This window comes from Thermobia domestica, chromosome 12, assembly GCF_964235325.1.
Source record: "Thermobia domestica chromosome 12, izTheDome1.hap1.1, whole genome shotgun sequence".
In the NCBI taxonomy this organism is placed as follows: domain Eukaryota; kingdom Metazoa; phylum Arthropoda; class Insecta; order Zygentoma; family Lepismatidae; genus Thermobia; species Thermobia domestica.
Window position 1 is genome coordinate 227,070,652 of NC_137465.1, and position 19,242 is coordinate 227,089,893.

The following is a 19,242-nucleotide window of genomic DNA, read 5'->3' on the forward strand; positions in this document are numbered from 1 at the left end:
TGTTGTATCAGATTCACCCCTAGGTAGAGGTGTCGACTATTGACTCTCAAACATTTCAAATCAAGTGTCTCAGAATGTTGGGTGTTGCTTTCCCTAAAATTCAAACTTTTTGTGTATCAGTATACTGAAACAGTGTAATATTAGAGTTCAGTTTCGTTGGAAGCCTTGATTTCACTGTTATGGTCCGTTCGAACACACGCGGGAGTTTTCTGCTCATCTGCACGTCGACAGACATACACGATCCTTGGTTTGGGTACGGGAGATAAACTATCTTATCGTTGAGTACAACCGTTTTGCATTCGCCCTTCGCCATTGCAGTCGTTTTCTACACCACCACAAACATTACATGTAGCGAGCAAGTATTCGAGGTAATTGTGCGGGAGGAACGCTCAAATATAAGACTACCCCCAGTAACCAATTGTTTAGCGATAACACTAACGGTTGACATCTTGTCATGTAAAGTGGCCCAAACAGTCCTGTCCATGTGCTTCCAGTAGTCATAGAGGAAGAGAAAAACGGCAGCATGTTAACTCTTGCCTCCTTTGGTGTACACTATTCAAAATCCACTAACACATCACGACGCGGGTGAGCAACAATTCGGCAGAACAACCATCCAAACTTCCTAGCATTATAAATACAGAAAGCCGTGGAACTCCTTCGTGGCTAAGCGGTTAGCGTACGCGTCTTTGGCGTGGGAGACCCGGAGGGACGTTAAACTCAAAATAAACTCAACTCAACAGAAAACCGTGCAAAGTACACTTGTCGTATTGTTTTTTGACCTACCAGCCCTCTACAGAAACTTCGATTAGCCTTGTCTTCACAGTGACCGTGACTATCCTAAGATTTCTTTCTAGTCGATATATATATATATATATCAATCTCAAGTATCCATTATTAATTCAATGGTAGATGAAGAATTCGTCAAATCTTTCCCACAACTATCTCCATAGGGTAATGATGTTGATAAGCAGGGCCCGGATCTTGTTGACAAGTCAACTTTTTTCTGTTATGCATAGGACAAGGCAAGTTCAAATAAAAACGTTATCCATCAACTCTCGGTTCTAAAGATATAGTTTTTTAGGGTCAACTTTTGGTTACTTTTTTCTGTTTTGAAATTTCAGGTCATTTTTTAATATTTTAATGTAACTTTTAGGTCACTTATGGTCTTTTTATTTTTTATTTTTTTTCTACATAAGAAAATCTTTAAATGAACACGGTTTACGGATGTGGAAAAGACGAAGTTGAATAATTTCTTTTCTTACTTCCTGACTATTGGAGTGGAAAAACTGCATTCTTAACAAGCTAATGAAAACTAAACTGTAGCTGGTTAACGAAAGGTGGGGGTTGGTAGGTGGCCAAACAGATAGTTTTGGGTTATTGACCACAAAGAATGTGATCACGTGAATAACTAAAAATGCATTCGAAGGCGTACAAGGGTTTTAAACAGGTTTTTATCTATTATTTTCATGTAGTCTAAACTTGCTAAGTTTTATTGTGCTTCCTAGTTTCAACTTGGGAGTGAATTGACGCTTTCAATACTTACAATGCCGTACAATGGACTGATCAATAGAAATAAATGATCAATGGACTGCAACTAACTGAAACAAAACTTTTTGAATATGAGTGAGAAATGTTAATTAAAAATCCAATGGATATTAAAAAATGTCAATGTTTAATGAAATAAAAGTTTGAGAAAACGTAAGTTTTAAGGTCAATTTTTGTGATTTTTAGGGTCATTTTACAGGAATTTTAGTGTCATTTTATAGGTCACTTTTTAAAAATTTTTAGGTCAACAAGATCCGGACCCTAATGATAAGTATAATTAAAGTGGTTTGAATATATACATGTAATGAAACAAACAAACAAAAATCGCTTACGTGCAGAAGTTTCGTGTAATTTTATGTTAACGTTATTTTCACATCACTATGTCCTGTTTATTTATTTATTTTTACTTAAGAGGAGAATTCAGGGAAGCTTGATTTGATAGTAAGAATACAGGTTAAAGGAAAACCTTCTCCGTTAAGTGGAACAGTATAAGTAATAAATACGTTTCTGTTGTAAGTTCATTAATCCTTTATGGATTGCTAAGTACAAATTAAGAACTAAAAATATGTTTTATATCCTCATTGCAAGACAGCGGAATCCTAAGTATCTAATATTTAGACTTGTATATATCTATGCTTCTGTGTTTTAACTTCCAGAAAGTAGTACTTAAGTTAATTTTTAATATATACATTTCTTTGTAGGCATTTTTTACACCTGAATATATGCAGAGTCACCCATCGGAAGCAGGTCTTATTTCTCGGTTAAAGGATCTTATTGCAAGTCAAATACCATTGCTTGAAATTGGAATTCAACTGCACCGGCAGAGGGCTCCACCATCACTACAGCCATTTCAACAAAGACTGGAAGATTGTTTCAATGAGATGCAAACCCATGTGGAACAGAAATATGGGAAAAAGGTATAATAGTTTAAAGATAATATGCTTTGTGAATGTTTTAATGTTATTCGTGTATGGATTCGTTTCCATATAGGTATTCATAGTCGAACCTTGAGTTGTGAGGTTATACATAATTCCGATAATAAATGATCGCAAATGCTTGGGTAGTATCTTCGGAATAGGATACGATCCCTTTTTATGCATTTGATCACTCAAAATATCCTAACTTATGAGTGACATGCCTAAGATAAAAAGGACACTATTGTGTGTAAACTCAAATATCCGTTTGTAGTCAGATGGGTAACGCATATGCTGTGTGCGGTTCTACTCCCGGATTCATTTCTCCAATAAATGTATTTGCCTCGGATATAAAACCCCCGTAAAGCATCTCATAATTATAACTTCTGTACTCAAAGGGAAAGTGAAGAACCCAGTCAGTGAATATACAGAGTGTTTCAAACACCGATAACGTTTGGGAGGTGATTCCTGACACCAAGATAAGACAAAGTATAGACCAACCTGAGTGCACAAATGCTTCCTTTAGGAGTTGTAGGCTGCCTAAAAGATGAAAAAATGAAATTTAATGGTTCTTAGCGCTCCAAACTATGGGGCATACCGTAGTCAGGTCAAGACTTTACTTAAAAAGTAATATGTGCGCTATCCAAAAATACATCCTCCAGAATCCTAAGATACGCAACAATTTTCATAGAGGCACTTTGGCTATCGGGCATATAATTTGAAGTACTCACGAACTATCCCTATAAAAATTGTTGCGGAAGTACCGTAGGACATGTATTTTTGAATAGCGCATATATTAGTTCCAAAGTGAAGTCTTTACTCCACTATGGTAGGTTCCATTTCATATTGTCGGACCCCTATAGCTCCAAAAGAAAGCATTTGTGCACCCAGGTTGGTCTATACTTTTCGTCTTATCTTGATGTCAGGAATCACCTCCCAAACGTTGTCGGTGTTGTTTTAAAACACCCTGTATTTAACCTATAAACAACAGGTTTATGAGACAAGAGTTCAACAGCTTTTGTGTCGTGTTCTTCAGTCCTCTCAAAGATATTAAATTTGAACTAAGTTTTTAGTTATATAGACCCTTCAAAACAAGTGTAAATGATTTCATGTTGAAATGGTTCCCTACATTTAAAAACGGGGCCGTGGTAGTAGAACGTTCACCTCTGGTGCATGAGGTACTTGGTTCGATCCCAGCTAGCACTAAGTGAGCTTTATGGTAGACAAACACCGTGTGCATGGGTTTTCTCGGGGTTCTCCCGTTTCCTCCCACTTTCTTCATTCCACCATTTCATTCATTTCTCATCATCACCGTCTCCTTTAGCCTAACCGGCATAACTGTCGGGCGTAAAACTTGAAGATTTGATTTCATTTACATTTACATTTTAAAAGCCCGCTTTTTAAGGGTTTAAGAAGATATTCAATTTGCTGTGATGTTACTAATTTAAAATAGTCGACGAATTTTGTATTGAGTTGATTTGCCCTTAAAATGATAAACAGTTAATAATTGAATCAGAAATTAAAAATAAAATATAACACAATTCCTAGATGAACAATATATCAAGGAAAGGAAAGGGGAAAAAATCATTGTGTTTCCCATTCATGTACATAGATGATCATAAGTCTTGCAGTATTTCCACAACACAAACTGCAGGCGCATATATACGCCGTGATCGGCCGTAAGTACAAGGTCAATTAGCCAAAGGGTATAGGCTGTCTTAGTCCCCTTTCTTCCCACCTCTTTTCTTACCTTTTGGGACAAATAAAATAATAATAAAAAAAAAAAAAAAAACCTATGAAACACGTGTCTTCTACATTAAACAGGGATTCCGAGACGACCATCTTGTTATAATAATTGATCCCATCCCGTTTTCTCCCTTCTAGGTCAAAAATTAAAATAAATAAAAAAAACGCGTGTCTTATTAAGTTCAAATGCCAAATTTCATGTTTCTTTCTTTCAGGAATTCGGAGATATGGTCATTTTACTATAATAATTGCCATCCCGTTTTACCCCTTCCCCGTCGAACTCCCAGAAATCCTCCCTTAGTGGTACCTCACGTTACAAATCCTATGCATTGTCAAAATTTCCAGTTTCTAACAGGGTGGATTGATTTAAATCAGTCTGATTTAAATCACGATTTTATTCAAGATTTAAATCACTTGATTTTTTAAATAAAAATCGTTGATTTAAATCAAATTTCGAAATAAATTAATTTAAAGTGAAAATAAGTAAAACCCCGTTTCTGTTCTGTTATTACGATTATGGAAGATAATATTCATAATACAATGAGACCAATGCAGTGGCGTATTTACGATTTTGTTTCGGGAGGGGCTTTGCTAACTTTTGGGGGTGTTTTGCCTGAAAATGTGAATATTCTGCAAGATATTTCATATACTTTACTATAGTAAATTAGATTTCGGGGGGGGCTTAAGCCCGGAAGCCCCCCCCCTAAATACGCCACTGCTCCAATGTATGTACAACACAGTATGAAAACGAGTATCATGCAGAGGATGATTAGGGAAAATCCCGTTTTGAACGGGTAACGGGAGAATCCTGCTTTCTTCTCTTCGTAACATAGGGTTTTTAAATCGTTAACTATTCCAACGGAGAAATCACCATCGACATTTAAGACAAAAATTCTTTTATGTCCACGTCTATTTGTTTGTTTCCAGATAATAGGGGCGTATTTAGAGGGGCCCGATCCCCTTTCCGAAACAATAAATAAATAAAAACTTTAGGCGAAATTTATGTACTAAATACATAGAACGAAGTTCCTCGGGATCGTAATACGGCAAATTTTGGATGTGTTAAAATATCGAATAATACTTTTGATAAAATGGATTTTTTCAAATATCTAGGATCAATATTTGAAACAAACGAAAACGATATCTACAAAGAAATTAAATGTCGACTAAAAGCAGAGAATTCGTGTTATTATTCAGTTCAAAATCTCTTGTCGTCACGAATTCTGTCCAGGAATTTGAAGATTAAAATATATATGCTTGTTGTTCTCAGGATGTCTAGAAGGAAGCATAATCAAATTCCCTGAGTTTCCCTGACAAAATTATAATTTTCCCTGACTGTCATTCTTTTTTCCTTAGTAACTCATGAAAAGTAACTTATATTTAAATCGTGAAAATGAAATCTTTCAGTTTTACGTCCTACGATTATGCCAGTTAGGCTAAAGAAGACGGTGATGATGAGTAATGAATCAAATGAAGAAAGCGGGAGGAAACGGGAGAACCCCGAGAAAACCCACGACCACGGTGTTTGTCCACCAGAAAGTTCACTCGGTGCAAGCTGGGATCGAACCAGGGAACCCAAGCACCAGAGGTGAACGCTCTACCAGTGAGCCACCGCGCCCCCAACTTATATTTAAAGTGAACTGTAAGTTTTCACCATTGTTTATATGCTTATACAATATTGTACAGACGTACAAACGAACCAATTCATTTACCTGTAATTTATGACTATTTTAGTGGCATTTCTTCACCCCTCACAGCCTGGGAAAGATTTTTTCCTGATACACAATGAAATTCCCTGACATTTTCCCTGACCCTGCAAATTCCCTGACTTTCCCTGACTGGTAGACACCCTGCTTCTGTATGGTTGTGAAACATGGTCGCTTACTATGAGGGAAGAACGTAGACTGAAAGTATTTGAGAACAAGATCCTGACGACATTCAGACGAATATTCAGACCCAAGACAAGCGGGAATGGGGGAAACTTCATAACGAGGAATTACTTAATTTTTACGGTTTATCAAACATTGCTAGAGTCATCAAGTCTAGGAAACTCAGGTGGGCAGGTCATGTAGCCAGGATGGAAGAAAATAGGAACACTTTCAAATTCTTAACTGGAAGACCAATCGGAAAACGACCATTAGAAAGATCTAGGCGCAGATGGGATGACAATATTAAGATGAATCCAGCAGAAATAGGAATACAAAATAGAAACTGGATCCAGTTGGCTAAGGATAGAAGTCAGTGGAGCGTTTCCGTGAATGCGGCATTGAACCTCCGGGTTCCATAGGCCATAGAGTTATACAGTTAATTTTGGGCGAAATTTATGTACTTTACATGTATTTCGTGCCGCTGGATAGTTTCGATGTTTTAAAAAATATACTCCTGCCAAATATCAGGAACTTTCGTGAAAAGAAAAGTGTTATGTTGATAAACGTTGCTGTACGTTTTTTCCTTAATGCTTAAGAAATATTGTTTCGGATTGAAATAGGTTAACGATTGAGGATTAATCCGAAATTAAACCAAAATACTTTCACTTAAATGGCATAATTGTCATTTAATATTAATTCCTAATGTTTTTTCTCCAGTTCGCGACTTGTATTATACGAGGAGAAAGATTTGATTTAAATCAAAAAAATCGATTTAAATCAAAAAAATCAACAAAAATGATTTTTATTTAAAAAATCATGATTTTTTTCCACCCTGGTTTCTAACTTAAGCGGTTTGGCCTGAGCGTTGGTTAATCTGTATATGGGGAGATAAGCATCCTATATGTTCATTAAGTAATTTGAAGGACATAGTAGTTGTCCAGAAATATTATTGATACCACCAAACTTCCCGATATAATTTAGATAAGTAGAATTATGCCTTGTTGTATTGTTCTTTACCTAACTTTATAGTGTTGTTTGTCTTAGATGTGTTTACGTTTGAATAAGTACGTAATATATAAAAGGTTCCTATAAAATTTAGTAATATAAACGTATGTTGTCTCCCACTCTACGTGGGAACCACATAATAGTCCCTTTAGTTATTTCATACTGAAACAAATATCAGATATCGAAAGTCAGAAGTAGGCGTTCAGTACCGAGAAATGTTGGGAGTAGAGTCTCTGTAGTTAAAATGATAATATTGTAGTAGATTATTTGTTTGATAAACCCTTTATTAAAGCTTTGTCACAAGTGGAAGCGTTCTAAATGTAATGAGTTGTCAGCACACTTGTGGTCGATCCTGATTGTTATAACTGAATCTCAACCACATACAGGTTGGTTCTCAATAAAGGAGTTACCTTCAAACTTGGTCGTTGACTGATTTCAGCAATGCGAATTACGAAACCCATTACTTATATCACACTGTTTTTGCATTACGTTCTCTTCGTTGGAAATGTTACTAATTTTGGGATCACGTTGTACTGTGCTATTGATTATTTTTTTTAACTTGGAAATTCTAAATATGTTGATAGTTATGATACGACTTTCTGTATCCATTTTACAGACATGTGACTTGCAATTCGAAAGTGCTCATGCTGTGACGATGAGACGACAGTTCAGCAGAGCTAGTTCTAACGCAGATTCCCATAGATTATCTGAAGTTAGTCTAGGTTCTTCTGAGTAAGTATACATTCTATGTGATTTACATATTGTACAGCTTATTACAAATGTTTGTATTTAACCGTTTTCACATATAATTTAACTTAAGTCATATTGAATAGAGTAGGCCTTACAAATTTGTGATTGTATTACTTCGTTATAATTTTAGATGGGCATGTACTGAATTTACTGTCTCAAAATTTGAATTCCGCTTTGAACCTATAAACTACAAGTGTATAATGAGTTTCATATGCAAAGTTAGAAATTATTTGTAAAATTCTTTAATTTTCTCCAACTACACTCGCCAAAACAAAAGTATATACATTGCTCCTGTATGTTCATTTATCAGTAGATCAATAATTTTGAAACGAATTGATTTAATTTGACTACAGTTTTCGATACAGCGCAGGGGAAGAACTATATTCTGCTACATCCAAGAAAACTCAGAGGTAAAGTTGTTCGGAAGTTGTTAAAGCAACATGTAGAGGAGGGATGCATGTTTTGTATCAAGTTGTTTTAATAAATTACATCGTGACAGCGATTTTCTTAAATGCTTAGCAGGCCTCCAGTAATATTTGAATTAGAAAGTGAAGTTAGTAAGAGTTGGAAAAGTTCGTTGAATTTCGTTGTAACTTAGAACTATGTTGTCACATTATCGTGTTTGAAGCATTTAAATAGGAACTAACTGAAACTTAAGACATTATGATATGATTTGCGAATTAAATTGTGAGATATTTTCATTATTTTTAAGTACACTGTTTGAAAGGGTCATGACAGAAAATAACTTTGAATTTCAGCAGAAATCTTAATGTAGTAATGATTCCTTGGTGGTGTGGGTAATTCTGACATCTTTCTTTCAGGATGTCATAAACCTTTCCTTAATTTAAGTGACAGTCGAAACAGGACTTATCTTTCAGTTCTCTGTTAAAGTATGTGTCTTACGTCCTGTCTTATCTGTGTAGCTTTATGGTGATATGGTGGTACACTGTATTTGTTTAAGGGTATAGTTACAAAATATTAATATTGCCTAACATCACAATCAGCTATGCATGCACATCACGGGGAAAGTTTGCATGAATTGTTCTGGTTATGGTGAGGGTCACGTTTGCATGGTAGCTACATTCACGGTACATAACTGTTTTAATTTTTAAATGTTTTATACACTGCATAAGGTGGCATCGGAACTTAAAAAAAAAAAAAAAAAAAGGTTAGATAAAACTAAAACATCAAAATTATTAATAATTGTAATCGATTTCGCGTTTCGTTTAAGTTATGTTGATTGAAAAAGTGTTCTATCATGTGGATACCTTCAGATATTTAAGATCAGTATTAACAGACCAAAACCATATTCATGAAGAAATTAAATGCCGACTAAAAGCAGGAAATTGATGTCGTTATTCAGTTCAAAATATTTTGTTGTTGCAAATTCTGTCGAGGAATTTGAAGCTTAAAATATATACAATGATAATCATTCCTGTTGTTCGTATGCGAAACATGATCACTTATTCTGTGAGAAAGAACGTAGACTGAAAGTATTTGAGAACAATATCCTAAAAAGACGAATATTCCGACCCAAGAAGAGCGGGAATGGTGAATGGCGAGAACTTCATAACGGAAAACTACATAATTTATATCGTTCACCAAACATTGTTAGGGTCATCAAATCGAGGAGGCTTAGGTAGGCAGGTCATGTAAACAGAATGAAAGAAAGTATGAAGTTTTAACTGGAAGTCTAATCGGAAAATTGCCATTAGGGAGACCTAGGCGCAGATGGGAGGTTAATATTACGATGGATCTCGGAGAAATAAAAATACAAAGTAGAAACTAGATCCAGTTGGCTAAGGACAGAAATCAGTGGAGAGCTTTTGTGAACGCGGCATTGAAGCTCCGGGTACCATTGCCCATAGAGTTAGTTAGTTCTATCGTGTGATCGAGAAATAGACAAGAACGGCTATTGTAGCTAATATTTACCCTGTCATGCCGAGTACACATTTTTGCCCTTGAGGGCGGTGGTTGAGAGCTGGTCAGGAAGTGGATCAGTACATGAAGGCTTAATGGGTCAGTACAGTGGCATGGCAAGTTGGAAACCTCGGTTTGATTCGCGGTCATGTCGCTCATGAAATGACATGAAATTCCTAGTTTTGCGTTCTACGATTATGTCCTTTAGGCAAATGAGACGGATGATTGATGAAAAGGAATGATTATGAAAGAATTGGTGGAATGAGAATGTGGAGGGAAAAGTAAAGAACTCCGGGAAAACCCACGCCGGAGGTTAGTACTCTACCACTGAGCCTTCGCACCCTCTTTTTGTCGATCATTTTGTAGTCGCTGAATTTCATGCGTTTCTTCTGTTTATCAGAATGAAGGAAGCGAAGATTAATCGGAATACTTGAGCTGGATAGACTTCAAAAATAAAGGTTCTTGGTTGGTTTGATTTGAAAAAAAGAAATGAAATCTTTCAGTTAACGCCCGTCAGAATAATGATTAAGGAAATTTAATGTTGATAAAAGAATTTATGGAATGATAATGTGAGAGGAAACCCACGGACACGATGTTGTCCATCACAAACTTACTGGACGGGGATCGAACCATGGACCCCACGTACCAAAGGTAAGCGCTCTACTACTGAGCCACCGTGTCCCCCAGGTTCGATTTGGAGTTTAACGTCTTTTTTCAGCGCTAAGCCTATATGAGATGTAGACCTGCAGCTTATCGTGAACTTCAAACTATCTGAGTTATAAAATGGAATGAAGACCGGTCTTTTAGCGCCAAAGGCGCGTATGCTAACCATACAGCCATGAGGGAGCCCAGGTTAAGTTGTTGTATGTGTAGTTTAGTAATAAAATTTCGCCACTGAACCTGCTGAAGTTGAATATACCCCATCTAGCCGTCCTGGCTATATCTTCTTGTGGCTGAATAGTTGGAGTTTTCTTTTTACATATATGTAGAAACTTACGTGATTAACTATCTACGAATGTTAATTTTCTTTGCAAGAGGTACAAGACGCTATTATTAAATAACAGTTCCTTTTCATTGATATTTCTCTCATATCGCAAAAGTCATACTATCGCAGAGGTATTATATGGCATTTAGAACAAAAAACGACTACAATTTGTAGTACAATCATTTCAGATTAACTTGTGAGTATCATGTAGCTTCAGGAAATTTAATTCAGTTGAACATGAAGCACTTTCAAGTGTAATACTGCATTGTCATATTGGAGAAACATGACAACTCCAGAACATCCTAATATTGCTAAAGTTTTATTTTAATTTCATCCTCAAAAAAAATAAGAAACGCTTACGAAAAGTGTGTTGTTTAAAAAGAGAGAAAAAAATGCTCATTCGTCTGTGTTTCAGTAGCTGTCTCTTCGTATTTTATGTAAGATTACGGCAAACTTTAGAGATATATCTTCGGCTCTTTGCACTTTTTCGTGCAAGGCTATGTATCAAAAAATACGATCGACAGGTGCGAGCAGATTATTATTATTATTATTTCTATTTGTTAACATGGCCGTACATTAGTAAGAAATAAATACAAGAGAAGAAGCATAACAACAATAAATAGCACTGAAAGCAAAGATGCAGATGTTACACGTTTTCCATTTCGCAGCTGTTGTCATTAAATTCTATTGCAATATTGGGCATTGCTTTATCATCATCATTATTATGTAGAAGCATGCTCTTTCAACATGCATCTTCCTTTTATTTGCAGTAGTGTTACAGTTTTTATTATAGATCTATTTGCACATACTTTATCACCAATGCACTTTAAATTTTTATCTTTAATTGTATTTGCGTGCAGTCTGGTAAAGGGTGTTTTCCAAAGCTTATCTTACAATTATAATAGGGAATTGTTATTTTTCAAATGTAATGGCAGTCTTGAAAATTAATAATAATGATAAAAAAGCAGAGATTCCTCATGGATCGTATTCACATTCAAAGGACTGAGAGCAGATAACTTATAAGGGCTCCGTAAAGTAACAAACATACGTCCGTTATTTAATTAATTAATTAAAAGTATGATTCATACTTTGTATTTTTGACTTTATGACATTGTTGTACGCCCCATAGCAGAACATGCCGCGATCTGCGATGTGATCGCAGAAAATTTCCCGTGCCTGTGCAGAAAAATTGCCAGAGGAGAAAAAAAATAGCCAACAGAAAAGTATGAAAACATGCCTGCTATGTGTAGATGTCTTAAATGGACGGACTACTCGCTTAAATATAGTTTGAACTGCTTTTTACGTTGCGTAAAGCGTAATTTTAAGAATCACAAGTGTTTCTTCTGCAGAAATTTTTTTGCAGAATTCCTGTAGAAAAGTTTTGACTTACAAAAGCTCATCGCAGAAAGACAAAAAAAAGTTCTGCCATCGGGGTTGTACGTACATGTAGGTTTTGCGGATATACGTTGGAGAATGTACTTTTAAAAATATCTCTTACCCATCATCTTATTCTAACTCTGAAGATAATTAATTAAGACTACCTCTTCTACATCGTGTGATTCCAACGAAATTCATACCACAGGACGTGCGTTTGTATATCAGATAACGATTTTAGCTAGGTCAGCCGACAGGCCACTATGGGAGGAACCTAGGTGTAGAGAATAGAGCGTATAATGCTAGTAATTTGAAGGTTGTTGGACCACACGATCCTCTAGTTAGGTGACAAATATGTATGATGACGCTAGCGAATACGTGTTATGGAATTAAGGAGTTCAAGCGTGGTTGTATAATGCAGTTATTGATTGTTCGGGTTGGAGTAAAGCGTCTCTCCAGCACTGAGGCTATATGAGATGTAGACCTACAGCTTCACGTGGGATGCAAACTACATGAGCTCTCACCGGGAATCGAACTTTGATCATTTCCACCGAAGGCACGTACGCCAACCATATAGTGGGGCTTGGAAAGGCTAGGTCGTCATTCTCCAATTACCGCTGTTAGCGTGTGACTGTTTAGGTATCTGTAGTAGTGTACGATAAGAAGCAGAGGTGCTAACAGTAAACATATCTCACCCAGTATCTCTGCAACACACTAGAGAATACCTGGACAGAAAAATCGTTTGGATTGTATAGTGTGGTTACTGCGGATAGCGAAATAAACCAACGTGGTAACCAAGCTCGGGAACCGAACTTGGAATCCATTCAGCACCCGTGCATTAACGACTTCGCTAATGTCAGCCTGAATGCGTACAAAGTTATCTGTACACCAATGCTGTTTTTCTGCAAATTGTGATGCAATTAAAACAAAACGAAGTTTTGTTCCAATCTCACCACAAACAACCGCAATAAATAACTATATCAGAAGTTATGGATTAAGCAGTTATAAGTAAAAACCTACTACGGCGAACTACACGTAAAATGTATAGAGGAAACAATCCTGAATGAAATACACATATGGTCTAATTTACTATACTTGTATTATTCATATTCTTAGCTTTCTACATAGGTTTAAAAAATGAATGAAATAATAATAATAAGAAGAAGAATAAGAATTGAACATGACACACAACGCAGGTCTATGCGTTATACCACCATCTTGTAGAATGGTTTCTCTTTCTTCCCGCTTCCCTGACGAAGCCCCACTCATGGGTCTAGAACCCAGGCGTAAAATGAAGTCTCAGACCCCTCATAGCATGCGAATTTTTATTCATTTCGTCTGCACATGTACCCTCATTGGTTGGAGCATTATCATGACGTATAAAAAACGTATGTGAGAATACGTTATCAGAATAGTGTCCACGGATGAGGTTCAAACGTGAACAAAGAGTGCATTATAATTTAGAATGAAAGAAAATGCAGAAATGAAACGAAATGCAGTTCTTTGCAAATCTTATCCGACATCTCCAAGACAATCCAACTTGCTTCACTTGTTATACACCTCCTTTCTCCGCCTGCTAGATCTTCAGATCTAAACCTTATCGAGTACGTGTTCACATGATGAGAATATGTCTCACAGGCAGCCAAACACTAGCAACTACCAGCTACATCGAAGTTTACCGCGAACTTAGGATATCACAACCTAGAAGACGACTGGATGCCCTTCCGAACAACAACTACTTGTTGCAGCTCGGATTAGCTACGCAAGCTATCAGATTAGTAATAATATGTTTTTGAACACCTTATACTAAATATTGGAGATGTCTAATGGGCATTATGTTGGTATCTCTACCACTTACCTTCATTTTGTTGTATAGTGACTTTGGACAAAATTCGTGAATTTCTACTGGGTGTTCTTAAATGAATGTTGTAAAAGAGTTTTTGTAGCCTTGTTCATTGACTGACGTTTTAGCCTGTAATCCAGCAGTAGATAGTCTTAGTTGAGATTTTCCATCTTCCTCATCACATACTGGTAATATTAATGTAGGTAACGTGAATAAAAGTCTTAAGAAGTGGTGTGCTTAACCAAACACAAGAACAAGTATTAGGGCATTTCACGTTAACACATAAATAATAATTCCCTCATTAGAGGCTTTATTGTGTTTATTTATTAGCATGATTTAAAATATTATGAGTAAACCCATATATTCATCTTGTAATAGCAAAAAAGCATGTCGGAATTTCGTTGTTTTAGTATGTATTGCTTGGCGTAAACTCTTCAAGAAATCAAGTACACTGTCGAAGGATTTAAATTAAATCGTATGCGTGTGCTAATAAATTTTTAGACCTACTATTCAGATAGAGGAATTGTTCTAACACAATCAGACCCAAGTTATCAGATATATAATGTGTATATATTGTAGTGCACCTTATGCAGTGTTTGTAGTAAATTTGTAATTTTTCTTTAGCTTATGTTTTAATTTATTTTTCAGCCACAGGTCGAAATACGTTTCTTGTATTTAATTGTACTTTATTTGTTACTTTATTCACTCTTGTTTCTCTTTTTTTGTTTCCTTTTCTCTGCATGTAGATTTTTTTTTTTTTTTTTCGTTGTAACAGCACAAACATATCTGTTCTTTTTGCATGCACAGAGGCAGTAGGTCCCGCGTGTCCAGTTTAACCAGGTCACAGGTTTCCACTCTCACAAAAAGCCTTGCAAGCTTCAACTTCTCACAGAGCTTTTCAAACCTCAACGCAACCTCCACAGCAAGGTAAGGGAAGTTTAATACAAAACTAACAGACAATGGTGCAAAATTTCTACACAGCAGTGGTGCATGAAGTAGCCAAAAAATAAGAAATATTTTGTTTGTCCATGTAGGTTGTATACGTGTTGTGTATTATTATTATTTAATTGCTATTCAGCGTATATTTTAAGATTTAGCCTCATTTAATTGCATTAATTTGTGACAGTTTTTTTGTGTCGTTGCACTGAGCTTGCGTTCAATACACAGAAGAACTCATTTTTGTGCAGCATTATAAAATAATTGTTTAATATTTTCTCCGAGATATGGTACAGAAGACACAAAGCAGATCTTTCTGTATACTTAAGAATCCGAGTTGAGTTAGTTTAGTTGTTAACTTGTATCTTGATATACAAGTTAGGTAAATGAATTTGTTATTGTATTTCTACCTAGGTAGAATGCATGATGGTATTAGTAAATTTGAATATTCAGATTGTAAAGGATTTCTTGAGTTTGAGTGTGATGATTTCGTGTAGATTATCAGGTATTTCTTTAAAAAAAATATAGTTTGTAGTTTCAAAATTTTCTTTATCTGGATATTTTTAATTAGAACGGTGTCCCATTCTCCCCATCTTATGATTTATTTGGGAAAATACAGGGTGTCCATAACCTCTTGGGTCAAATTTATATAGGTGATGCGGGGGGGGGGGTCTGATATACGTATTTTGAGATAAGAAACCGAAGGTCAAAAACGGCTAGTTCAAGCGCCACGCCATCTTGAAGTTACAGCAATTTGTAGGAACAAGTACGACGTTTCAATAACAGATATGTATAGGAAGTCGATGTAACCTGCTTGATTGTGCATAACACTACATCTGAGTATGTAAGGTTTAGCACAAACTAACTACTGCTGCATTGTACGTACCAAAAACTCATAGTAACTGCTCAAAGGGGCGACCACCAACCTCGATGCACGTAGCACAACACCTAAAGAATTTTTGCTTCACTCGCGCATATCCCTAGCGTCTCTTGCACAATCAAGCAGACAGCTAGGACTCTTATAAGTAAGTCCTCCTCGGATTCTACTGGCGATTCATACAGCAATGACTTGATGTGTCCCAAAAGGAAGAAGTCGAGAGGGTTGAGATCGAGGAGCGCCATAGCCATCGGATAGGATCTCTTCCAATCCCAATCCAGCGATTTACGAAGGTTGTATCCAAATAATGGCGAACATCCACATCGAGGTGAGCAGGTGCGCCGTCGTGTTGCACCTACATTCTATCCCAAAGTACATGTATTAAATCCCTCTATCACCTGTATAAATTTGACCCAAGAGATTGTGGACATTCTGTATATGATAAATCATGAAGGTTTAAGAAGAAATAATGAGTTGCTACGAGAAAATTATATTGGTCGTTTTTGATGTTTTCTCATGTATATATCGATTCCTTTAATACTTAAGATGTTCTAAGAATATTATTAAAAGAAATCCATATTGAACATGACTGCGAAGAGTTAATTAATGTAGTAATAGACTAGAAAGTAAACTCGTATTTTTCTTTTAAAGACTCGGTTGTTAAGTGACATTTTAGTACAAAGGATTACAGAAAAGGAAAACTAAAAACAAGAAATATTTTTAAAAAGTCATAGATCTTACGAACAATAACAGCATGTAAAATCATAAGTCTTTCTTCTTTCTTTTACTAAATACGAGGGCTATTCAGAAAGTACCAGACGTTTTGACCTATCAAAGGGCTAAAGTCGCCATCTTAATGTCAGAACGTTGCCACACTCAGTACGCATCTGGCTGTGGTAGCGTGAGGACTGTGATGTGTTACAATGTGCGCTGCAATAGAAAATCCTTCTTCTTGTGAGGAACAACCACAAGCCAATTGAAATCTATCACATAAGCGCCGGGAAAACTTAGCGCGAAGACGATGTTTTTTCACGACAATGCATGTCAACATATGGTCAAGTGTACCTGAGAAACTCTTGCATGGTTTTAGATGGGAGATGTTCGATCACCTACCGTACAGCCCGGATTTAGCGCCAAAAGACTATCTCTTCCCAGCAATGAAGACATGGATCGCTACACAACGCTTTGATACTGACACCGAACTGCATGTCGGTATAAGCTAGTGGTTGACATTGCAGGCGGCAGATTTCTACTGCGACGGTATTGAAAAACCATGTGCCACGGTATGATAAGTACCTTAATTTGCATGGCGATTATGTGGAAAAATAACTTGAGAAGGTAGCTTTCAAATATATATCGGGTGTTCTAAAAATGGCGCCCACAGATCACAGAGCATTATTCTACAAGCCAAAATAAAGCATAAAATATATATATTTGTATACCTTTCGAGTCCTGGTCTGGAGACACAAATTGCACTATGTGGCAGCGTCACAAATAAGGAAGCATAGATTAGATCTATCAATCAATCAATTAAATATATCGATTCTTCCCAGATGGCAGCTAAAGTCGATATTGATTGCCACTAGCATCACTTAGTAGTATAGCAGTCGATTCATCTGCTTGTTGTATTTTAGAGTAATGCTAATGGCTCCAAGTTAATCTGCGACGTTGCCACATTGTGAAATTTTGATTTCCCGTAGCGACTAAAGGAGGCTCTGGAGGCCAAACCATCATATGACATTTTCGCTTTATTTTACCCTCTAGAATAGTGCTCTGTGGGCCATGGGTACCATTTTTAGAACATCCGATATAATACAATTTAGTTTGTTTATTTGAAAACCTCTGTTAACTTTCTGGATAGCCCTCGTAGTATAAAATGCAACTGTTCTTAAAACTTTTTTCTCTGTTGATCTTTTAAATGTGCTGTATTCGTATTGGTGAAGAATTTAAACATACAAAATCCATGAATAACTTTTTGGGTTCGGAATTATATATACGAGGTAGAAAAGTTTCAAGATAATTGATGAAGTGAACAAAATGTTTAATATACAACGTTATAGTAATGTGTAGTGCATCACATTGCAAATGGCGTTTCGAGATATTACATATTTTTCAAGGATATCTTCGAATAGGTGTTACAATAAAGTTCGAATTCGAACTGCGTGCCAGTACTTTTTTCTTTCTTTTTTCTAGTTTAATTTCCAGGTTATGAAAATTGTACTCCACTCCTACCGGAAATACAGGGTGTCTCAAAAGTCCCCTGACGTAGGGTAACTCTGTTATTATCAGAGTTACAACAAAATGTAAGAGGGGAAACCGTCTCCACATATGATGTTTTCAATCTAAAGTGAAGGAATTTTTTAAAATCGGACGAGCCGTTTGGGCTGTACACTTTTTATGCGCCAAATGTTAAATGAGAATGCAACGTTTTGCCATTTACCTGGGCCCACAACATAAGTAAACGAAGTTACTGTCTTTTACGCTAACATTTCGATGGCCAGTCCCCATTTCAAACCGTAACTTCACTTACTTATATTGTGGGCCCAGGTAAATGGCAAAACGTTGCATTTTCATTTAACATTTAGCGCATAAAAAGTGTACAGCCCAAACGGCTCGTCCAATTTTAAAAAATTCCTTTACTTTAGATTGAAAACATCGTATTTGGAGACGGTTTCCCCTCGTACATTTTGTTGTAACTCTGATAATATCAAAGTTACTCTTTGTTCGGGGACTTTTGAGACACCTTGTATTTAGTTGGTCTTCCAGATAATGTGACGCACTACATGTTTGTTAAAATTGTAGATATAAATTGTCTTGAAGAAAGATAATGAACAACTTTGTAATAATCGTCTTCTTTCTTTTCTTTTCTTGTCATTTTTTAGGTCGCACTCCATTCTTCCTCCTTTACGATCCATTAGTAGCTCATCCCATAACAAACTAATGTCTCATAACCTATTTTCCTTTCTTAATCACCTTAGTTAATTCTATTGATTTTTTTTAAATATAAAGTACCCCAAAACAGCAGGAAGAAGTAGTTCTGGTTGTCGGTACTGAGTCATACTGTCTATGAAGTTTTTCGTTTCCGTTTTATTTTTCACAATGCTGTGTTTCTAATACTGAAACGATGACCACTTCACATTATATATTCCACATGTAACGTCTTAAACCATGTACATTGTAACGACAACCAAACTTCTGCCTGTTTCTTCTGTTATCTCAATCCTGTCATCATTTTCTCTTTCATTTCTTCAACCATTGCTGGGTCTTGGTGAAATCAACGTGATATTTTGGTAAATATAAAATTGTGCACTTGTTTTTTTTTTTCCTGCACTGTACCCCTCTCCCTCATTTTTAGTTTTATTCGAAGATAATAAAATCCGGTCGCCTTTAGAATAGAGCATCTAAGCTTTTTCCTTTGGCTTTTGGCTTGTTATATTTCCGAAGCTAGTTGTACGTAATTGTTTTTATTTACATTTTTT

At 36.2% G+C, this 19,242-nt stretch overlaps 1 protein-coding gene across 9 annotated transcripts in view; it reads left to right on the forward strand.

Annotated features, from left to right (window-relative positions):
• LOC145667074 (dedicator of cytokinesis protein 1-like) overlaps positions 1–19,242 on the forward strand; it is a 172,607-nt gene that overhangs the window by 117,737 nt on the left and 35,628 nt on the right. For 6 of the 9 annotated variants that reach the window (XM_081734781.1, XM_081734783.1, XM_081734784.1 and 3 more), the window contains 4 exons: positions 2,247–2,462; positions 7,695–7,810; positions 8,182–8,238; positions 14,758–14,877. In XM_081734781.1, the coding sequence (XP_081590907.1) occupies positions 2,247–2,462; positions 7,695–7,810; positions 8,182–8,238; positions 14,758–14,877 (509 nt within the window). The remainder of the gene's footprint in view (positions 1–2,246; positions 2,463–7,694; positions 7,811–8,181; positions 8,239–14,757; positions 14,878–19,242) is intronic. The other 3 variants (XM_081734782.1, XM_081734787.1, XM_081734786.1) reach the window with 2 other exon arrangements.